Consider the following 24,515-nt stretch of genomic DNA (forward strand, 5'->3'; position numbering starts at 1 on the left):
ATTTTGGAGCTGCAATGACTTTGTTTGTACGGTTGACGTAGAGCTAGTTCAGTGCTGTAAATTGGAATCGGTGACCGGTATGCTGAAAGCAAGAAGAGGAAGACGGGTACCCTGTCAAGACGAAGGAGTCGGCAAGGTAGGCCTAGACCTATATCAGCTAGTTCTGCAGGCCGAGAAACATCACAATCTCAGGCACCGGGCTGGGATCTTGCGGACTAACAGCAACATGACCAAGACCAAGTCCAAGCCCTTAGGACCGGAACCACGACAAGTATCGGGTGAGTCATGAAACGATATTGATAGAGCTTGATCTAGAGTTAACGTCGCATCTAGTCAGGTGGAGCTTAGACCTGGGGCTCACTGGCCTATGCAGTCAGTACGCTGCTGCACGAAAACTGCCTGATTCCTCATTTATCAGCCGTGAAACATTCCAATTACAACTAAAAACCTATTTGTTTCTTTCGTTGTAATTATGCAATATTATGCTAATTTACTATGTCTAGGAGAACTTCGAATATTGTTTTTCGGTTTATTGTTTTTTCTTTCTTATGTCTGTTACATGTACTTTTCTCTAAGCGCCATGAGCACCGAAAGGTGGACCTGTTCGCTATACAAGTAGCCACTATTATTATTATTATTATTATTATATTTTACCTGTGAAGATTTGAACTAATTTGTAATGTTATGAACCAGAGCAAAATAACACTGAGTTCCTATAGGACATATATTCATTCAGATGATCATAACTCAGCCAATACTTAACATATTCAATTGGTTTTCGACATTTGGACATTATTTTTGATGCACTTTTGGAAAATGAAGTTCAAATTAATAAATTCTAAAAAATAGTTTTTTGATAACTTCACACTTCACCACTCTATAACACGTATAGTCTAATGGCACAATTGGCTGCTTACAGAGATCAACCTGTAAACAAGTTCCTTATTCCAAGGTAAATCAAAATTTCAAATTATTCAAAGACAAAGAGAAATGGTCCCTGCTGTAATGAGACAGAAGAACAGAAACAATGCAGCTAGCTGTGCTGGTCCTGAGTACATTGTAAAATGAAATTGGACTAAATAAGCATCATGTGTAAAAGAAAGGATCATGAGTTATACTCCCTTTAGTCCTCTGTATCATTGGTAAAGTATAGAGCACAGAGTCAGTGTTGAGGTGTGCTAATAATAATAACAACAACAATAGGAGGGTCAAATCTGACTGACCTGAGCACTATACAAGAACCCATTATTATTATTATTATTATTATTATAATAACAAAAAAAAAAATCAATAATAATAATAAGTCTTGTTTACCCAGGGTAGCCTTTAATCAGTATTAACACTGTTCTGCCTGAGGGTCCTGCAATCATATCATTACCTCTGCTTCTGATGGTCGGGAATAGTTCGGACAGGGGTATCCTTATAAAATAACTGAAGCAGTGGAGACTTGGTGCTTCATAACGTAGCGGACTAACTTTATAACCATAGCTAGGGCTTCAGTCAGGACAAAAGTTGATACGGTTTTAGGAATACCGTATAGACCTAGGAATCCTTGAGATGGTGCCTATTGTTGTCATGTTTCTTCATGGGTATAACCAGCAGCGATGCCTTTCCTGCCCTCTGTTGCCTTGGTAACGGGGGTCTCACCGAGCTTCTGTTCCAACCCCTGCCATGTACGCCCCATGAGATATTCACCTGAGATGGGAAAAATAGAGTGAGAGAGAGTGAGAGATTGAGAGAGAGAGAGAAATACAGTGAGAGATGGAGATGGAGGTAGTGATTGAGAGATGAATAGAAAGGAGGGAGATGGGGAAAGAGAGAGAGAGAGAGAGAGAGAGATGGAGGGGGAGTAAGGGGGAAGGAGTGATTGTAATTTAGGCAGTGATAAAGAAAGGGGTGGAGAGAAATAGGGAAAAAAGAGAAAAGGAAGAGAGATATTAAAAGAATTTAATAAGAAGAAAGATAGCGAGAGGGAGAGATAAAGAGTTAGAAGAGACCAGTGTTAGAATACGCAAGCTGTGCCTGGGACCCATACAGGATAGGGCAGATTAATAAACTGGATGCAGTTCAAAGGAGGGCAGCACGCTTCGTAACAGGGAACTACCAAAGGGACAGCAGTGTCACACAAATGCAGACCTGCCTTGAATGGGAATCACTCGAACGCAGGAGGGAAAAGAGTCGTTTGGTTATGCTGTACAAAATCTACAAGGGAAAGGTGGGCCTAAAGCAAGAGGACTACATACAAGTATCAACAGGGTCAAGGTTAAGAAGAAACCACCAACACTCAATAGAAATCCCCTTTGCCAGAAAGGACGTATACAAATACTCCTTTTTTCCAAGAACTGGACGAGCATGGAATGCCCTCGACCAGCAGTCCGTAATAGCTACATCAGTTGATAATTTCAGAAACACACTCTAGCATGCATTACCTGCCATACAAGTTAGCGACATGCGGAACACCGCCCTGCTGACTACAATTTCAGAAGGTTCAGAAGAGGGAGAGAAATAGACAGATGGACATAAGAAAGAGAAAGAGAGTGATAGAGAAAAGAGAAGTAATGAAAGGTATAGAATAAGAATTCACACTTGATCATTGCTGCCAACTGACAGCCAAAATACTTACTTGCATTCTTGTGTACATTTGAGACTGTCAATGGTTCATCTCTGCTCACGAGAGCCCCCGCATCACAGCTTCTACCCATTAACCTATTATCTCCATCATCATCATCCTCCCTTGTACCTAGCGAGCGAAGCTTTCCTGTCACCAGAGATACATCCGTCCGCTCAGAAGAATTGGACGAGGCTGGTATCACAACATGTCCGCTAGAACCTAAATTGGGGGGTGGGTGAGATAGACAAGAATATGATATAATTCTCTTTTTGGATGACCCCAAAAATCATTTAGATTATGACAATTAGCGCTACATTAGATATTTGAAGCTGCTGTGTAGTTTTATCCTCATCAGGTGGACTTTTGAACAAATTTAATGTAACCATAACACTATGCCTCTAAAACCCCTTTCAGTGGCAGCTCTTGGGAGTTTTAGAAATATATTCAAATAAATTCTGACTTGAAATCCCCAAATCTATCTTTACTATCGAATATTAAAATACACTTGTATTTCATCAAGTTCACAGATTGTATTTTACGTATTCCTACTTATTTACAAATTCTGACCAAGAAAATCATCAAATGTTGATTTCTTTTAAATTTCCGCCTGTAATCTACAAGCTACCATGCCTGCCATTTCACTCAAGTATTTCCTGTGTAATATACAACCTCCTAATCAAAAATGCCTCATGGCTACAGTAGCGTTAAAATGATTAAGACTGTTTATCTGAATTCACAGGTACATCTACTTATTCAATATTTGGTACAGAAATGGAAAAAAAGAAAAAGAATTCACCTACATACTGTATACAGTATATCCCTAATATGACAATCCCTTTTTGGGCACTGTTTATCAAGTGAAGATCATTTTTAATAAACAGACCCATGGTCAAAACTTGCAATGAATTAGATACAAGCTACTACTCCAGAAATTCAGACAACAGCAATATCGTGGCAGTAAAGTCACCAATAGTGTTATTATAAAAATTTCACTTTTTCAATTTCCTGAATATCCTTATCTACAAACAGATTTACCGGTAGTACATATAAATGTACATATAGTAACACAATATATTACATTTTGGGGTTTTTACATGAAAGTAATGTCTGAAAGTCAGTGATGAACATGTAGTTTACATTTTCCTTGATTTCCTGAATAAAGATTGATCAGTAACACTGAATAGATTTTGCACATGCAGGAACACCATAGAAAAAACATTTTTTTTGTTTACCTGGAAGTAGAGTCTGAAAATCTGTGATGTATTCCCCAGTCCACTCTCTGGCCTCGTTGCATGCTATCTCCATCTCAAAAGGCGTGACCACAGGACGATAGAATTCCTTAGAGTCCACAAGACTATTCTCAGGGCATGCAACCAACACGTACACGTCAACTTCCATAAAGTTGGCAAGTTTGGGAACATTCAGCTTCCCAACAGCGAAGACGTAGCTCTTCTTCCCAGCATGCTTCAGTAACCTCTTCAGGTGAGAGATGATATCCAGGTAGTTAGCCACACCCAGCGTGCCGGCCAATATTCCAACTACATTGGCGTCCTTTGCCTTCTCTATGAGGTGGTATCGCCTCATGAGAGCACGATTGACATTCAGTGTTTCCTGTCTCCCGCAGCAGGTCGTAGGGTCAAATGTATAGAACGTACACTTGTTCAAAACCATCATGAAATTAGTCAGCGTCCTGCTCTCCGCCCCAACATAGAACACAGCGTAGTCTTCAAGGCTGGTGCCAGGTTTCAAATCCAGTGTCCTACCACAGAAACGACACTTCCCGTTTTCCTTCACCAGACTTTCTCCTTTCATTAAATCTTTTCCTTCTACCTCTCCTTTGGTCCTTTCCTCATCTTTCTGATCTCCTGTTTCCTCTTTGCTGGTAGCAGATGAAGAGGCAGTCTCCTTTGATTGGCCTTTGCTGCAGCAGGTACCGGAGTTGCACTGGCAGTCCAGACCCTCCACCCCTGACAGACTTGAGCCAGTCCGGGTGTCCTGGGGCGACACGGTTGGCGTTGAGTCAATACTAGAGAAGACAGCATTCGGGTAGTCTTCTTGAAACCTTGCTTGGAGCTCATCTGGGTATGGCAAAAAACAGTTTGTGTAAGTGTGTGGTTTCACAGACAATCACATGCCCGTTTTTCTTGTTTATATTGGACCAATTTTCTGATATAAATGTGGGTGCCTAATTACTCCAAGGTACTTTATTGTAAAGAAGAGAAAAAGAGAAGAGGAGTAGGAAAAGGAAGAGAAAGAGAAAGAGGATGAAGGATGAGGTAAATAAGAAGAAAAAGAAGAGAAGGAGGAGGATGAAAAATTGGAAGAAGATGAAGAAGGAGGAGGAAAAGAAGAAGATGAAAAGGAGGTAGAATATGGAGAAGAAGGAGGAGAAGAACAGAAGGAGGAAGAGGAGAGAAGGATGAGAAAGAGAATAATAACAATAATAATAATGAGAAGGGGGAGGGGAGGAGAAGGAGAGGGAGTAGGCAAGATGTTCACCCTATGTGACATACACACCAAAATATATATATATATATATATATATATATATATATATATATAAAAGTGCGAGAATAAACTTGCAATAAACTTGTAAAGTACAGCTACGTCTCATCTTCACGACTATATATATTCACAATATATCATTTAATACAGCTGTAAACTTCAAAATGCCATAACTTTTGTAGTTTTGGACTAATATTTCAAAAACTCCTAATTTTTTGTTTGAATGATCTTTGCTTCCATTAAAGCTGGTGTTCTATAATTGTAGAATGTCATTCTCTTAAAGCCCCACTGAACTACTTGTAGCTACTTGCTCCCTCTATATAGCAAACAATGCCCAATTGGTGACCATTGGTCCCACATGATCCTCTTTTTCTTATGTTAATTGAGAGCCAAGTTGATGAGATAGCCACCTGTCAGTGACCTTGCTGGGTGGTCTAATCCCTCCTGGCCAAACTAGTACAGACAGGCTTTAAGTTTGTTCATCATTATGGAGCTTACCCATAGCATGAGAATATATCACATCTGACAGAACAAGGACATGCTGGTTCCTGTCACAAATCAAGGACTGGAAACTTTCGCAGCACTTCTCCAGGTCTATCCTACCACGGCCGAAGACGTAGAGTACAGGAAATCGCTTGGTTGTGCTAAGGCACGCTGGACCAAAGTGAATAATGGCATCTGATCCAGCATGCTGTGCGGCTACCTCGTCCACGCAACAGCTGATGAAATAAGATGAATGATAATGATATCAATATTAACAACAATACTAGTACTGCTACTGCTACTATTACTGCTAGTACCACCACCACCACTACCACCACCACCACCACCACCACCACCACCACCACTTCCAATAATAATATGAATAATAAATCTCCTACACATGGTCAGGTACAGTGAAAAGAAATACATGGGAGACAATAACTTTTTAAATCTGGAATGCTACAAAAGAGCTCTATCAAACTGAAAAGCATTTTGTAAAAAGAAACCAGAACAACAACAACAAATAATGATAAAAATTAAGAAACGATTGTGAGCAATCACACTTTGAAGTACTCTATATCCCCAAAGCAATCATGAACAAAATGTATTGCTAAACTGGTCAGGTATTCTGATTGTCCAGAGTGCCAAGGCCCTTACCTGCCATAAGAAGTGTCACCCAGGATGAAGACTGTCGCTGATATCTTTGACTGGAGGACACTGGCCAGTGTCGCTGATACATGCAATAGATCATCTGGGAACTGCAAACCAACCTATGTAGAATGTATACATCACACAGATAGATAGTGAGGGGAAAGGTGATGGAGAGATGTGCGTGTTCTTCAATTATATTTCAAATGTCAGGCATTGATTCATGATGGAAGCATTTGTCCTGCATTGCGAATTTTCTACAGCAGCAAAAAAATTGTTGTTGTTGATTTAAGTTATGACTTTACCAATCATTAGACTTTTCTGTCATGTTGTCCCTCTACATGTACATGCACCAACTTTCTTAATAGAACAAAAATCACTGCAACCTTCACATCTTAAAAATAAGAGATACAATATGGTTTTAATATGTCAGTGGGCACCATAATCGCATAGACTATGCCACATAGAAGAATAACTAAAGAATGTTTTGTTATATAGTTTATTACACCACACCTTAGCAGAAGGCCAGAAGTACAATATACATCAATGCAAAATACAATTTGTAAATTGCTGTAATGACGATTGCTGTAAATTTCTTACACTAGTCAAATTCCTAACTTTAAACAGGAAAAATATAACATTTAAACCTCATACATAAACTGAAACAAAATTGGAAGTTTGTAACCTGAATTCTGTACCTGTCATGTAAACAGAGAATTTGTTGATCGTCATTCCAATACTTTCAGGATGATTCCAGAGCAAGGTTTCACAAAACTGTAATAAGTACAAGCTCCCCAACATCCCATCGAAACGCTCTCCATGATACATACACACATTTCAATGGGATGTCGGCGAACTCATATGCATGATTGTTTCATGAGATGCTGCTCATTACATCTATCTACTCTTGTTCTGGGATTCTTCAATAGTGAACCCAATTCTCACCTTTGTGAATTCATGCTTGTTGATGAAAGCAGCACAGCGGTCCACTTCAAACTGTTCAACGATGTCTTGTGGTTCTGCAACTTGCTCAGTAACCTCCACAGTGCGTTGCATCACTGCTAGGGAGTCGGTGAAAAAGGCAGACGTCGACATGGCGACCAGCTATCAAGAAGTTTGAAATTGAAGTCTTTGTTACTGTTTGAGGTATAAATACAATATCATTGTCAAAAATGGTTAATCACTATGATAAAAAAAATCATACGTTGATTAGATTCTACGAGCATGTTGTACTGAAAAGACTGCTTTTAGATCAAAGCAATGATGTAACTTCAAAATGGCCACTTTTTAACCTGTATACAGACTTGTTGAAAAACACATGACCTCCTTTGATACTACACAAAAGTAGTGTGCCTGTATTAGTGTACTAGTGTTAGTGTTCTAGTGTTAGTGTTCTAGTGTTAGTGTTCTAGTATTAGTGTACTAATGTTAGTGTTCTAGTGTTAGTGTTAGTGTTCTAGTGCTAGTGTTAGTGTTCTAGTATTAGTGTACTAGTGTTAGTGTAGTAGTATTAGTGTACTAGTATTAGTGTTCTAGTGTTAGTGTTCTAGTGTTAGTGTTCTAGTGTTAGTGTTCTAGTGTTAGTGTTCTAGTGCTAGTGTTAGTGTTCTAGTATTAGTGTACTAGTGTTAGTGTTCTAGTGTTAGTGTTCTAGTGTTAGTGTTCTAGTGTTAGTGTTCTAGTGCTAGTGTTAGTGTTCTAGTATTAGTGTATTAGTGTTAGTGTAGTAGTATTAGTGCACTAGTATTAGTGTTCTAGTGTTAGTGTTCTAGTGTTAGTGTTGTAGTATAAGTGTAATAGTTTGTGTAGCTTGTATGAGCGCTTAACAGGCAGCCACATCGTTTTTAGGTTTCTCTAACTAAATGTTATGTAAGTTTTTTACAATGTATATATCCAATTCGTGTAATTCATGTGCAATTCAGTTGTGAAACTGCCATTCATGAAAGATGCAATAAAATACCATTTATCTATTTATTTATCTATCAGTATAAGTGTTTGAGTGTTAGTGTACTAGTCAGTAGGGTTAGTGTACCAGTGATAGTGTACTAACCATGCAAACAATAAATTCAGATTTTATTTCTATACTTGTAAGCACTTATAGAAACAATAATAAAATCATAAAAGGCCATAATATAAAGCATAAAATTGTTGGATTTTAATGACAATGGACAAAAAATGTGTGCCTACATAAAAATTATAATCCAAGATGGTGGTTCGCATGTTTTGCCTCTATTCTTAAGACTATTTTATCAATTTCAAAGCCATGAAAAGGAACTAAATATCAACAAATATGGCCTGCAACAACTCCAAATGACAAAATAATCCAAGCTATGCATGTTTTTATAGCTGTTTTTATAGCATTTGATAGCCCAAACTTGAAAAATTTCAGCATTAAAAAAAATTAAAATTAAAATAAAATCAGCATATAATTTTTGCCGATACTGATCAGAGGTGAGAGGGTGTCGCTTCGATCTTCCGATCTGATCAAAGCCCCAAATTACAGGGTTAAAGGGATAGTTGAGTTCTGTTTTCAGACCGCAAATGCCTTCAAAGTGCATGGTTATTGCTCTTGTTCTTATCTACGACATTTATAGTGCCCTTTTAGAACCTAAAATTGCTATGAAGGTAATTCTAGACTCCAAAATGTGTGAAATTTAGCCAATACGACATACCAATTCAGCTCCACTTAATAAAAAAAACACGGTGACCGTTAATTAATTATTTAATTAAAAATAACAATACATGAGCCGGCTAATTGTGGGTAATATAAGCAACAAGAAAATGCCAACAGCGGCATTGGCTGAAATACGACGTAAAAGGCGTTATTTCGTGTGTTTTTTAACATTTTTTTCAAATTTGTCAAAATATCTAATATTTGTGGTGGTACACAAGTATTCGAAATTGTTATATTTCAGCCGTCTCTGAACCGATTTTGATCAAACAAAGATGATTTTGTCATTTGAATATTATGTTCTTTCAAATTTGACACTCAGTCTTTCATTATCTCACAAAAAATTATTTTGTGTAGCGCCCTTTGCGACAGAACTCAACTATCCCTTTAAGTAAGTCTATTGGCAGCGAAAAAATTAAAGTGAAATAAAAAAACACAACTTATTACTTGATCTTCAAGCTCTCATTTCAGTGACCAGTTCTTATTAGTGTCAAAGTATTGTACAATCAAATAAATTGTTCTTATAAGGTATTAAGGCCGTAACAAGTAAATAATATAAATATTATTTGAGCATATATCGGTCTACCCTAGAAAAGTCACCGAAGATCAAACAGTCTGTAATTACAGACTCATGAGAATAACTACAATTTTCTTGGGGGTATTTTTCTAGATATTATCCATTTTCAAGCATAACTTTATAGTTAGATAATTATTTGATAAATAAATGTTAAGATTTGTGAGTAATAATAAATAATTGTTTTCATTATTTTCTTAACTAGAAATAAAATCAGGGTCTTTTTTTGATTGGACATGATTTATGGTATCCTCTTACTTGAAAATTTCCAATCCCTTGTCCCCAAAGCAACCTAGAGTTTCATCATTGTTTATGCATTCTTAGATGTCATTAATAACAATATAATAGCAAATGTTTGTATCATTTGTGCTACCACTCTTTTTTTAACTTTTTCAAACAGTTTGAATTAAATTAAGTTTCATATTAAATCTCTTTTCATAATTCAGGACAAAATTTGATGGACTGTGACAAAGACTGAATATTTTATCAGATGTTATCGAAATTATGAATTCGTCGCTGATCATGCCTCAATGGTTTTGTGAAATGGGTTGTCCGGTTTCTTAAATCTCTGTAGGTCGCGGCCGCCTCCTTTGGGGGCCGCCTCCTCTTTTTGTTGATTTTGTTGATTTTTTTTGGAAAAAACATGAAAAACACTGCTAAAATGGATCTACTTGTGATTTAAAAAAAAAAAAAAAAATGACGGTGGTCATCTTGAAAAACAGCCAGACTGTCAGGGAAATTGTACCGAGCGGCCATTTTGAGCAGCCATTTTGAAAGAAGAAGAAAAAAAAAAAAAGGGCCTCCTCCTTCCTATTTTTCCAAAAAACAGGACGCTAAACATGTTTTTTTTTTAATTTGGCCTTATTCTCAAAGCACTAATATCGAGTGTCGAGCTTGTGCAGTAAATCATGCATGAGAAATGTTTAAAAAGATATTGCAGTAAAAAATGTCTACATGAGCAGTCTATACTCCGATTGAGAAGTGGATGAAAGGGGTCGATGAAAGGTCATGATGTAGTCGATGATACATAGTTAGTATTACGTATAGCTAAAGAGAGAAAGAGAGAGAGAGAGAGATCTAAGTTAAGTACGCATGCGATGCTAATCTCCGAAAAGAGGAGGGACAACAACACAGAGAGATGCGATATACATGTATGCATGCATATATGTACATAGTGTCGATCTCGCTGTGACTTGGATTTTGGAGGTCGTTCTAGTTGATTTGTACACTACAGTAAACTGAAATCATAATACTAATGAGGAAATCAAGTCATTGGAATATTGGAATAACAATCTAAGGTAAATATTAATGAATTAGATCTAGTTCTTTCCTTCTTTTTTTTACTCGTGGATCTAGTTGTCGTACGTACATTGATGGTTCGATTTCAACTTCAGCGTGTATTGCGGCTTGCATGCCTGGTTCGGAATTCGGTGTGTGCGACCGATTCAAGGCTAGCCGGTGATGATGAATGTACTTTCACGCAAAGTTTTGAACTTGTTGTCAGGCCAATGACACGCCTATTCCCTCGGGCCTGTCTAATTCTCAACGTAATTTTGGGGACCATGAAATTGATTGTTTCAAGGCTCTTACGTACGGCCAGGCGTAGAAGGAAAGGCCTACAAAAGAGCTGGATATCTCCTATTTCATGGAAATTCTGGAGTCGGCAGATGGGTGAGTTGTCTTCGTGAAAGAAAATACTTTCTTTTAATGTTTGTTTTATTATAAACAAATTTGTAATTAAAAAGTTAGATTTGGGCATTGGCCTCCCTACCAATAAATGACATGTGAATGTCATGGCGCTGCCCATCGACTAAATTAGTTATGACAGAGATAGACTACGACGGTGTGGAAGGCGTCATAACTCCTTAGTCAGGAAGTTGTCCTTGATGTTAGCAAAGAGGGCTCCGTGAAACACGTAGCGGACAAGTAGCTCACTAACGCTGATTTAGTCAAGAAGTTAGACTTATGACGGTTTCTAGGAACGGGCCCCTGGACGCGACATCGATCGATAACATGTAGATTCTAGGCCTAGACCCTTTTCCCCGGTTATATTATAGACCCCAGGGGCCCGTTCCTACAAACCGTCATAAGTCTAACTTCTCGACTAAATCAGCGTTAGTGAGCAACTTGTCCGCTACGTGTTTCACCAAGCCCTCTTTGCCAAGATCAACGACAACACCCTGACTAAGGAGTTATGACGCCTCTGACACCGTCGTATCTCTGTCATAACTATTTAGTCGATGGGCAGCGCCATCACATGTCATTTATTGGGTAGACTATGGCTGGCAAAAAAGGACAATAAATCCTACAACTATGATTTATCAACACATTCACTTAAACAGGAAGTTATCATTTTTTACATTAGAAAATCTGTTGAAAATATGCCATGTTTATATTTTAGGTTTTTTCCACTTAAATAAACTGATAATACGCGTTTCTTTTCACATTGTAAAATCGTCGAAAGGATAGCTATTTTGCCACAGCATGCAAGCCATAGTTTGAAGTGTATTCTTTAGTTTTCAGACCCATATTGCTTTTTTTTCTTCAAATGTGTAAAATGCACAGTTTAAAACATGTGTTTTAACCTTTGGAATGTTGAAGTTTTGTCATTTGATTATTCAACTGATACCTAAAACATTGGACATAAAGTTCATTACATCGTATTTTTCTAAAAATAATATATTGGTGTATTTTTATAAACTATCAAACTAAAATATCCGGGGGGTACCCATCTCAAGAACCAAACTGATTCACCGGTCATATAATGAAATACTCACAATTATATGTTAAAAGTACTTCTATTGTACAATCTACATACATTTGGAAGTATATTGCATCTCTTATTTCTTGGTATCATTTTCAATCTTTTTTATTACTAATTCATTTAAATAATTGCATTTTCCCTAATATTAATTTTGTAATAATCCGGTGGTATTGCGACTAAGGCTAAGTTTTGGCTCCTCTTCTCGCCGATAGTATCGATCTCACGAGATACTAGCTAGTAAGCTCTTCGTGAAACGGTTTAGGAAGATCAGAGACATCTCCGTAGTTGGCGGATAAAGTTATGACTGTCTTGTCGTTGGTTTCTAGGAACGAGCCCCAAGTCTCCGTTTATAGGAAAAATACTCCGAAAAATATAAGAAACTTGACACGAAACAGGTAATAAACATATCAAATTTTAAATGAAGACCTTTATTTGGACATTTAATGAATATTTTTTTCATTTTGGGTATGTTTTAGTAGGGTATCTCCACGCCGAAGTTACGGGTCAAATTTTGGATAGGCTTCTGAACAAGCGCCGACTTCTGAACTAGCGCCACCCCCTCCTTGACATCGAGTCTAGATCTATAATCTAGACCATATATATCCAATAAAACAAAAGACATCAGAGTCTACAAATCTGTGTCTGTGATACCGGGAGGGATATCACATGAATTGAACAGAGAATTGACAAATAAGAAAGACAGTTCACCTTTGGATGACAAGTTCGGTTCGGTGCTCAGCTCCGTCACGTATTAACTTGTACGTAACAGCATGGTAACTCATGGTATCCTTCAGAAAGCAAAATATATTGGAAAGAATAACCGCCTTGTCGATCGTTGTAGCGGGGATTATCGGAAGCCCCCGGATTTCTTCGAGTTTGCATTTCTAATAACCCCTGGCCTCTTTGTAATCATTGACCTCTCTTCACGAGATTATCTTCACCTTTTCATCTTATATCTAAAAAAAAAATGAATTCATTCTTTCTTTCTTCTTCCACTTCTTCTTTCTTTCTTTCTTTCTTTCTTAGTGCATGCATGTGCTATAGATGAGGGAAATCGACCCGACTTAAATTATTTCCTCTTTCCCGCCTACCTATTAATTTTTTTTTATTAATGATTTGAATAATATACATAGTTATTGTGATAAAATCAATGGAGACAGACTTTTACATAAGTCCCAACCTTCCTGTCATGTCTCCAAATACTTTCAGTACATATTTAGACCCCCCTTGTTTTTCTCGTCTTCTCCGTTTATGTTGTTCTCAAGTTATAATATATTGATATTATTTCGTAACTTTTATATGTTTGTTAACGTTTGTATATTTTGAATGAAATTATCGTAGAAAGTGAACTTGAACTTGAACTTGAAATGGGTGCCTATTTTAGAAGAGGCTCCTGGTTGATAAAACCTTATTCCAACAATAAGACTAGCCTTATGCATGCCAGTGTCCCCCAATAATCTGGTAGTACAATCCTGTGATTTATTATTTGAATATCACTTAATTTATTCTTTTTAAATTAGATGAATGAAATTATTCAATTTCAACTTGAAAAGAAACACATCAATGTGATATATGGAGTAAAATTAATAAAAATGTAAACATTTGGACTTTTTTTTCTTCTCAATACACCCAATGGATGGAATGAAATGAAGACTTAATGTGATAACATAAACCAATATAAATAATTGGAAAGTCAGACAAAAATGCAATGAACACATTTAAAGCCAAGGTTTAAAACCAGCAACTTCAGTTTATTAAGGTTTGGAATTATATGCGTAAACGAAAAGAACGTTAGACAAAGGAAACCAGGAATGATAAGTACTGTGCTTTTGAAACACCTTTCACTTTTATAAAGTAGATGAGCAATTCGGACAGACAGCTATCTAAAGAGAAAGATTTTTTTTTGAAATCTACGACACTTTCATGGAATAGTCTCAACCCACTCATCAAGACTCCACCAAAATGATGTGACAAAATATTTACTTCATCTGTTTTGAATTCGAAGAAACTACATACAACATAGTTGCGGATAGATGGCTTGTCTTTACAAGTGGTGGTTAAGGAGTTCATAACCGGAGTATAACATGAATAATCGTGATAAAAGCACATGGAAGAAATATACTGTAGTATCGTTCTCATACATCGAATACGTGACTACAAGTCTGCATACGTTATAATAGGTAAACGACTTTACCTAATGACAATACAAAATTTCTGCTGCAGTAGCTCCCATTTGTGACCAAAATACATTTCCTCATTTTGTTGTCAGCGAGACATTCTGTGTACTTATGAATAAGTCCATTTATATAATATCATTATCATACATTGAATACGTGAATACAAGTCTGCATATGTTATAATAGGTAAAAGACTTTATTTAATGACAATACAAAATTTCTGCTGCAGTAGCTCCCATATGTGACCAAAATACATTTCCTCATTTTGTTGTCAGCGAGACATTCTGTGTACTTATGAATAAGTCCATTTATATAATATCATTATCATACATTGAATACGTGAATACAAGTCTGCATATGTTATAATAGGTAAAAGACTTTATTTACTGACAATACAAAATTTCTGCTGCAGCAGCTCCCATATGTGACCAAAATACATTTCCTCATTTTGTTGTCAGCGAGACATTCTGTGTACTTATGAATAAGTCCATTTATATAATATCATTATCATACATTGAATACGTGAATACAAGTCTGCATATGTTATAATAGGTAAAAGACTTTATTTACTGACAATACAAAATTTCTGCTGCAGTAGCTCCCATTTGTGACCAAAATACATTTCCTCATTTTGTTGTCAGCGAGACATTCTGTGTACTTATGAATAAGTCCATTTATATAATATCATTATCATACATTGAATACGTGAATACAAGTCTGCTTATGTTATAATAGGTAAAAGACTTTATTTAATGACAATACAAAATTTCTGCTGCAGTAGCTCCCATTTGTGACCAAAATACATTTCCTCATTTTGTTGTTAGCGAGACATTCTGTGTACTTATGAATAAGTCCATTTATATAATATCATTATCATACATTGAATACGTGAATACAAGTCTGCATATGTTATAATAGGTAAAAGATTTTATTTACTGACAATACAAAATTTGCGCTGCAGTAGCTGCTATTGGAGACCAAAATACGTTTCCTTATATCTTTGTCAGCAAGACATTCTGTGTACTTAAAAAACATCCCTCAAAATCACCCTTCCCCCAATGATCTACTTGATATATTTCCTGTGCTGTACATTTTTGTCCTCTTTTCATATATTTGTATTTGTAAGCACTATAGTACTTATTGTTTTTAGGGCTCCTGAATATTCGATATTATTATTATTACTTATGAAAAAGTCCAATTATACAGCGCAGCTACTATATGAATATAATCTACTGCGCTTAATACAAAGTGTTATATTATTATCCAGCAAGACATTCTGTGTACTTATGAATAGGTCTATCTCTGTAGCGCAGCTACTATATGATTATATACTGCACTTAAAACAAAGTATCATAATTATCCGGCAGTAGCTGAGCCACCATAATAAGGCGTTAAAACATTTAGATAATTTCATCCTACCGGGTAACCATTTACTTCACCTGGGTGGAGAGTGGCGAAGGTAGATTAATGTCTTGCCAAAGGATATTAGTGCCGTGGCGGGACGCGAACCTCGAGCTATATGATCCAGAGTGCAATGACGTATCCACTAGACCATGACACCTACCTAATATTAAGGAGCCTATTATAATCCCCTGCCTGTCTGTAGATGGTTGGACATAATGTACATGATTGATTTTAATACATTTATTAACAGTGCAAATTTAATAAAACTAAAATTACAATGCGATATACCTTGTTCATAGAGTATTGAAATGATTGAGAGGGTGCAGTGATTGAAAAATTAAGCTAATATAGAGATCATTAATCCATATAATAACGAAAAAAATATCAAAACAACCCAGAAGAATGTCACCAATGTGTATGGCATAGATTTGATTATTATACATCTATAGCAAGCTTGAAAAAAATAAAAGTGGATCATACAAATTTCTTCTCATCTATGTATTACATCATTGCATACATTAATCGAACCTACAGATTAGGAAGAGAATAACCCTCGAATAACTGATACGTCTTCCAAACAAAAAAGGGACTACACACACATGTGTCATGACATTTTTGGTCTAAACGTTTTAGAGAGGGACAAATTTCAAACATCATATTCTTCCAACAGACTTAAAAAAGATGAGAAAGGTCGCAAATTATATCTCATTCAGCTTTAATCGGAACCTAACACGCTTCTTATGGTATATCATGCGACTAATCTCAATGTTGTTCCATAAGGCAAAAGGGCATGTAATATCGACCATTCTAAGTCAGCTGCATGCAAGTTTACTTTTAAAATGTACTATACAAGTTACTACAATAAAAGCATTGAATGACCAGCATTCCGTAATACATAAAAACACAAATTAATTCTGCTCAAATTCATAGTTAAATGCCAATGTTGACGAAGCATTCATCATACATTATATTAACTCATTCATTTCTTTCAGTATGTACAGCGTAAACAAATGAACGAACGTGTGTTTTTGTGAACCAGTTTAAAGGCAGATTTTAAAGATATACAATAGTACTAGATAAGCAATAGTCAATATAGACTAACAAGTCTCAAATATTTATCAGTGTGCTATAAAGTTATCACATCTGTAGCTTTTTTTCCTCCTAAACTTGCTCCATTACGTTTAAATTTACCTGATGTCTATACATTAACAAACATTAGTTTATATTAGATGTCTTGAATGAGTACTGCCTTTGCTGACATCAAAATCAAAAGAGGATACACTAAGCGACTGTATATTACAAATTAAAGTATAATCTAAGGTATTTCCTTAGGCTTAGGGCTAGAGTGCTTTAATTGCCCACAACTATAACACTAATAGAAAAAGACAGTTAGAGAAGCCTGAAGGGCCTACATTACTAACTAAAAGTAGAAGGTTTGGAATTTCGTTAGGGATAATAGTGCTTTAATTGCCGACAGCATTTAAAAAAGAAGACAAACCCACAAACCTATGGGAACTCTTTTACAAACTAAAACTAGAAGTGATACAGAAAACTTTCATTGGTTTGGATAATTATAACATGTCGTTTAAGCTTCTACCAACCTTGAAATTTAGTAGGCAAGCTTTCATCCACTTATGTGGCATAATAATAAAAGTTAATATAAGGAATTTCGTCAGGGATAATAGTGCTTTAATTGCCGACAGTATTTAAAAAAGAAGACCTACAAAGAGACCGGAGTGGGAGCCTATATTACGAACCAAAAGTAGAGTTGAAGGAATCTCGTTAGAGATAAAGGAGCTTAGCAGGGATTTGTATTCATCCACTGAGATTAGATTTTGCTTTCGTCAGAGGGTTCGGTATAAGTGCCAAAGTCGGGGTCATGATATGTTGGATTGGAGACTGACGCTGACACTGAAGAGTCTGCGCCATTTGAAACTCCGGTTAGACTCTCCTCGCGAACGTTGTACTTCTTCACACGTCTGCTGCTGAAGAACTTAGAGATGGTAGTCAGGCTATCAGATGCGGATGAGACCCGTCTTCCATCACTCCCCGTACCTTCTCCATCGCACCAGAAGCAGGTCAAACCCCATTGCTGACGGACTAGAGGCTTCCGCACACAGTACAGGATGAAGATGAAGAGACCTTGGAAGGAGTTGAACAGGATGAATAAGGCCTGGACAACCTGGACAAGAGACAATGGATCAAATCGAATTTCTTTTGTCTTTAAAGCCTTTACAGTTTGTGCCTTTTCTTTTACAAAGTCCTTGTTTATCGGAAGTAACGAAGGAAGCAGAAACAAATAATCAGAAGGAGATGATGAGAAGAAGAAGAAGATGATCCACCCCTGCGTTCTTAACATTGGACATAGAAATAATCTGTAATTCATGTTTGCATCCAATTTTTTCTTCTTTCATGTTGTAATGTTTATTGTTAAAATATATTTGCAGTCTGTTCAACCGACTCAAAACTTTTATCCGGAAGGGGGGACGGGGGGGGGGGGGGGGGGTGGGGTATCATATTCCGCGAGTAAATGACACACAAATGTAGAATAACTCACCGAAGCAAATAAGCGATAGTGTCCATCTATTATCGAATTCTTTCAATTCATTCTTGTAACAAAAAGTATTGGTAACCTTTCTTAGTCTATTGATTTTTTCCATATGGCTGTATATACTCATACACACACACACACACACACACACACACACACACACACATATATATATATATATATATATATATATATATGTATATATATATGTATGTAATTACAATGGAAATAAAAACCCTTGGCTTGGGTTAGGGTTCACTATGACCAGTTTCATCTTATTTTGTCAGAGAGTTATAAATTGAAACCGGTCATAGTGAAGAAGTGAATTATATATATGTGTGTGTGTGTGTGTATTTAATATAAGTCTTTGTTCAGATAAAAAGTTTTTGGAAGGTATGGTAAATGAAATCAATTTGATTAATAGGGATTGGGAAAATATTTTTTTTTAAAAGATTAAAGATGTGTGTATGTATGTCAGTGTCAATGAGGACGGGTTTACCAGAGTAAAGGCTTCGATTAGTAGGAGATATCCAGTCGTCCAAGTCAGCCCCATCAATACCAGGATTGTCACTGCATTCTTGACGCGTTCAATCATCTCTTCGCGCTTCCCATCCTTGTCCTTCTTTGCTTTTCCGGCTATCTGAGCCGATTTTGATAGCTGTCGGATGACCATAATAAAGATGACCATGTTGGTGATCAGGACGACGGCTACAGGTATCAGAAGGCCGCCGACTTGAGACCAGAGGCGAAGGAAGCAGCTATATTGGGAGGCAGGTACATTTACAATTACATTATCTAGTTGGTAAATTGATGGTAAATGAACAACACTAATAACATAAAGCCTGCACGCATACCAAACAATCTAATGCTGTAGTCATTCTCCGTCTTATAGGCTCCTAGCCTAATATCGTTTAGTAGGTCCTATATAAGGAAGCCCTGTACCAAACATGGTGCTTTTATCCAGCAAGTAACGGTAATTTCACTAAACCACCTGACTATAAGTTGATTTCTTAAAAGTTTTTGCGATCTTGCCCTTTGTAAATATTATTACTTACACATCTTCCCTGGCATAGTTTGTATTTGCAATACCGCCAGTCAGGATAACAATGATCGCAGGGATTCCTACAGTAGTAGAGAAAAGACAAAAACTCAGGGTAAGTTGTTATGAAACAGAAGGGTGATCCACTTAGACATTGAGTTCGATGTGTAAACAGTTTTTTAATCGTTTTTTTACGAACTGAAGGGCAGGAAATCAGCTTTGATCGTACCACGTAGCCCAAACTTCTCTGGGAGATTCTTGAAAATTCTTACATTTGGTAGAATATCTGTTTTCCATGATGGGCGAGTGATAGTAGATCATTCTTTTTGGGGGTGGGGGGGGGGCGGCAGGGAATTAAGATCTTTCTTTACACTGGTCTAGTATTTATAGTGTCGAAATTGCCATATGTACGTACCCCAGGCTGCAAGACCGGCCTTGACCATAAAGTTTGGTATGTATGTATTGAAGATCTTTACGATGACCAGGTAGGTATTGATGCCTTCCACTCCCATCCACGCAATGGAGGAAAGTACGAAGAATTGGATGACACCGGCCAGAAACCCGCACGCTACCGCGTTCACCTCCGTATCTCCTCGCGTAGTGTCCAAGACAAGCAGGGCGAGGAACGAGGTGTACAGGCCCAGCATGGTGGCGCACAGGCAGATGAAAATCTTGTTTGTCTGACGACTTCGTAGCTTCCTGTTGAGGAGAAGGTTGAAAAAGCAAACGCATATTGAACAAGTAAATTATGCAATCTCTAGGTGCATGCCTCCGACAGTAGCTAAATGAGTAACTACAATATGAGTCACAGAGTAGCCTACCAACTTTCGCAAAATAGATATGTTAGTTCTTATAATAAACAAGTCAAAGGGAAACGGTCATGATGGTTATGTTTTAAAGCCCCTTTTTGGATCAGGGTGCAAACATTTGACATATTGAGACCACTTTTAGCGTAAATTAAGGAAAGAAATGTCATCAGTTTCTTAAAATATCTTACCTGTGACAACTAGTGACGATACGTTCGTTTATGGACCAACCACAAACAAACACCCCCCCCCCAAAAAAAAAAAAATGTGTTTGCCTAATCCGGAACAAAATAAGAACCCCAAAAGACCAATTTTCTCAAAGAAGTCTTGAAGTGAAGCGAGACTTACTTATTCCAGAGATATGTCACAAGTGCGATCAGTAGACATACAGTAGAGATTGCACACCCTATGTAGCTCAGGATATTGTAGGTATACTCGGTAGTTACATCATGGATATCCTGCACGGAAATAGTCAAAGTGGAGGAAAACAAAAAAAAGAGAAAATTTGAAACGGATGTCGTTGGCGCAAGACAGGGTCAAAAAGAGAACATAGCGAAAGAACAGCTGAAAATGATAGAAATACAGGGCCCTCAGGGAGAACAGTATTAATTATAATTATCATCATTATCATTATTATTATTATTATTATCATTACTTTTTTCATTATTATCATTATTACTATTATATTTATTATAGTTGATATTATAGATCCTGACTTCATTGATATGGAACACAATATATATCAAATTGTAACTGATTAAGAAGAGACTGTCAAAGCATTTACACATTAACCCTAATAAGGGCCCTCCTCCGCGATTTTTCTAATTGTTCGGGAACGCATACGGATGGCGCCCTGCTGCTCGCTGACTTTTTTTTATTAGAGTCTTGCGCATCTTTTAAAACGATTCTTTGTAAATCGTGGGTACAGTTACAAGGTCACGTGACGTTTTGTCTTTGCATGTCAGCCCGAAAATCGCTCATTTTCGTGGTTTGTGTACAAAACATATGGAAATGTCATTTTTCCTAATTACAGATAAAAAAATTGTTATTGGGTCTTAATTTTTAAAGTTTAGGTGTGCATTACCATTAAAATCGCAAAGTTGGTAAGGTGATCGCATGCACACGTGTAGATCTCCGTGGTCTCCAAGTCTTCTAGAACAAGATGACATCCATCAGAGGACCACTCTGAATCATCCTCGTCCCAGAAAACACACGTCTGATTCTCGTAATCAGGCTGTCGGAAAAAACCCATATTTATTTATTTTTAGGAGTTGCCTACGGCTTTTAAAGAAAAAGCTGATGTGTAAATTTTACATGTACTGTGTTTTATTTTGAATTTAACATCATATTACAGATTCTTGGGCAAGTTCATGGAAACTTTTTAATATTTTAAACACTACATATGACTAGTGTTTGGTTTAGTATTAGGGATGGGTCCGTGGTTAAAGTCAGGAATGTCTTCTTAGGGCATACGCTAATTCCGGTCTCTATATTCTTATTCTTCGGTGCAGAATTGATATTGCTTCGAGCACAACTGAATAGATATGTTGACCCTAAATGGTAGTTAAATCTAATTTACGGCTAATAAACACGTTTCTTTTGTCAAATAATAAAGAGTTCTCACCACCAAAGCAGTAAAAGTCAGGTTAATCGTTTGGTTTAGGTCTGCAAGAATTACCCCACCGACACTTAATAGAATGACAGGTGTGTTGGCGGTCCGATTGACACCTGGGTTCTCATTGCTGAAGTTAAGAAGCGAGGGTGAGAAAAACAGTGCCGGTGTGGAGAAGACACTCATGATGATGTTGATATTCGTGTTGTTAACATTGCCCGTTGAAGCTCCTGAAGCGATGGCAGCGATTTCAGGAGGAAAGCTTATCTGTTTTCATACATTTAATATGGATAAAGTAAACAAATCTGTTTCAGTCCTATTCTCACTTTATACATGTACATTTATCTTTTAGCAAAGATGATCATTGGAGATAAACAGTAATGAGGAAATAATAGTGGGATGGGGCAGAAAACATCTGCTGGTAAATGTGTTATGAATCTCTTAAAAGTCCCGTCTCCCATACAAATTACATCCAGAAAAACGTTGTACGCGGTTCAGATATTTAATAAGCCGGTCCCTCCCAACTCAAATGAGAAAAATTTTTGAGGGACTTATTGAAAGATAAATTTTAACAATCTTTTGGAGGATACAACATTATATACAATTTAATTAGTTAATGTCGATGCATCAAATTCTGCAAAAAAACTCAGAAAAGCCAAACCACTATTTTGATGCCATCCAACGGAAGCAGAGAAATTGGCCACTATAGAGAAGTATACACTAAGATAGGTTTGAATGTTTTAAAATCAAAATACAGTTGAAAGCCATAATGAACAGCTTAAGGAAAACATAAAGGACCAATGTAGAGGTTATTTGATGACTATTACCTCAGCTATAAGACCGACACTGGTTCCTTCCGAAGGGGTATCCCCTCCTGCTCTGACGGTAATGTTGGAACCAGAGAGGTCTGTAGAACTATCCCCAGAGAGGGAAAGGACCAGCCCCTGATTTAGCTCTTCTGAGGGTACACTCCGAACCTTAAAAAAAAAGAGTTGTACGACTTGTTTCTACACTTGGTGTGTTTTTATGATGTTAATAAGACAGTATGCAAACTCCATTTACGAACTAAATACTTTTTTAAAATCATGTCGAGGTTAAATTCCTTTAAGGTTTTTATACTGTCTCAGGAATCCTTGTTCCAATATGTACTTTTGAAACATAGCTTCCTTCTGTTCTGATAAAAGGAGAAATCATTTTGCAGTAGTGCTCTGCAGTATGCTGGGTATAGTGATTTCCACATTATGATTTCGTTAAAATTTACATTGAAATCAGAATTCTGTGACTAGTTTGTCAATTTGGAGTTCGTTCCCTTCGTGTTGCTCATTCTTCCAAACAATTGCGTTCAAGCTGCAATGAAGTAAAGGTACAGAATCCCTTTACAGAAAGACATTTGATTAAAACCCTTTACCTACAGTAAACAGATGAATCCTGTAATAAGCCTTGGACACCACAGGATTTCGTGATAAAAAATGTAATACCTGAACTGCAATGTTTTGCTCCGCTACATCGAATGGTTCTCCCTCTGCAACCTCGACGTTGTTGAGCTGCGTCTCGTAGGCCATGAGAATGTTTGAGATCGCATTGGTGTTTTGTTCTGCCTCCTGGAGTTCGGTCATGTCAACCGAGGCAATGTTGCTGACAATGCTCGTCACCACAGCAGTAAACTTTATAAACAAAAATAAAATGTAACAAACAAGGAAAGAAAAGAAGAGTGCTCTATTTACAGTTCATATGTTCAAATCAATATTCAATACAAATTTATTTTTTAATCTATCAACATAAATATATATACATTATCTTTTAAAATGATATGCAATTGGGAATCCTACCAAACATGCATAAGTGAGCATAGCCATTTAACAATAAATGAGTTCACGAACTTGGGTGGAGAGGAGAAACATATTGAACGTGCTTGTCGAAATCATGCAGTCCTCAGACTACAGTTGACAACCAGTGCTCAGTCCAATAATGTTTTACAGGTGCACATGTTCTCTAAAATTTAGATGGAAACTTGCTCTATTTTGCAATTTTCTTAATAATCAGATCTTCTAACATTAAACTTAATGTGCCCATCCAAGCATGAAAGTTTAAAACTTGATCTTAATTGATGTACTTAGAGTATTTATATATATATATATATATATATATATATATATATATATATATGAAACATTGATGGCAAGATGGCATCGTCCAAATCCTCTTCGCTACGTCATTATTCCAAAGGGGTTGTCCTTCCTACAAGTATAACCTTTAAAAACGTGATTCTTAGCTCCAAACTCAATTCCATTACATCATATTGAGACTAATAAGACTTGATGATTTTTAAGATCCTAATTCAACAAACTTTTGGCTAATTTGCGGCCATCCATGACATCTGTAAATCAATAAGACATGAAAATACGCCAGGGAAATCGACAAATCTGATTACTTTGAAGAAAATACCGACCATAGGATGAGGCAGTGCTCACCTCTCTCCCACTGTTGTTCTGAGCTGCTACGTCGGTGGCAATGTTTGAAACTAGGGTGACATCCGAGGCGGTGATTTCTTCAGTGTTTGTGGTAATGATCGCAACTTGATCTGTAATTTCCTCAACCGTATCCTCGGTGATCTCAACCTGCAGTATGTATGACAAACGCATGTAAGTACAGTATGTACTTGAAACTATT

At 36.9% G+C, this 24,515-nt stretch overlaps 2 protein-coding genes across 3 annotated transcripts in view; both read right to left on the minus strand.

Annotated features, from left to right (window-relative positions):
- Nucleotides 1-1,250: 1,250 nt before the first annotated feature.
- On the minus strand, nt 1,251-13,046 carry LOC580991 (2-(3-amino-3-carboxypropyl)histidine synthase subunit 2). 2 transcript variants are annotated; one of them, XM_781017.5, is made up of 7 exons: nt 12,965-13,046; nt 7,193-7,384; nt 6,257-6,369; nt 5,615-5,835; nt 3,844-4,689; nt 2,624-2,830; nt 1,251-1,695 (listed from the first exon to the last, which is right to left on the minus strand). In XM_781017.5, exons 2-7 carry the CDS (start codon nt 7,340-7,342, stop codon nt 1,574-1,576), a joined length of 1,659 nt encoding a protein of 552 aa, XP_786110.2. In that variant the 5' UTR covers nt 7,343-7,384; nt 12,965-13,046; the 3' UTR covers nt 1,251-1,573. The 2 variants fall into 2 exon arrangements, with proteins under 2 accessions (XP_786110.2, XP_011680796.1); XM_011682494.2 differs by having other exon boundaries at nt 7,193-7,351; nt 12,965-13,034.
- Nucleotides 13,047-13,981: 935 nt separating this feature from the next.
- The window catches only part of LOC581059, a 31,909-nt gene continuing 21,375 nt past the window's right edge, over nt 13,982-24,515 (minus strand). The window contains exons 19-28 of the mRNA XM_030995931.1: nt 24,317-24,463; nt 23,324-23,509; nt 22,673-22,822; nt 21,858-22,112; nt 21,318-21,467; nt 20,582-20,691; nt 19,843-20,126; nt 19,444-19,510; nt 18,888-19,146; nt 13,982-18,019 (exon numbers count right to left, since the gene is read on the minus strand). Coding sequence (XP_030851791.1) covers nt 17,666-18,019; nt 18,888-19,146; nt 19,444-19,510; nt 19,843-20,126; nt 20,582-20,691; nt 21,318-21,467; nt 21,858-22,112; nt 22,673-22,822; nt 23,324-23,509; nt 24,317-24,463 — 1,962 coding nt within the window. The 3' untranslated portion in view covers nt 13,982-17,665. The remainder of the gene's footprint in view (nt 18,020-18,887; nt 19,147-19,443; nt 19,511-19,842; nt 20,127-20,581; nt 20,692-21,317; nt 21,468-21,857; nt 22,113-22,672; nt 22,823-23,323; nt 23,510-24,316; nt 24,464-24,515) is intronic.

The sequence above is a fragment of the Strongylocentrotus purpuratus genome, unplaced genomic scaffold, assembly GCF_000002235.5.
Source record: "Strongylocentrotus purpuratus isolate Spur 01 unplaced genomic scaffold, Spur_5.0 spur5_scaffold_3, whole genome shotgun sequence".
Taxonomy (NCBI): Eukaryota; Metazoa; Echinodermata; class Echinoidea; order Camarodonta; family Strongylocentrotidae; genus Strongylocentrotus; species Strongylocentrotus purpuratus.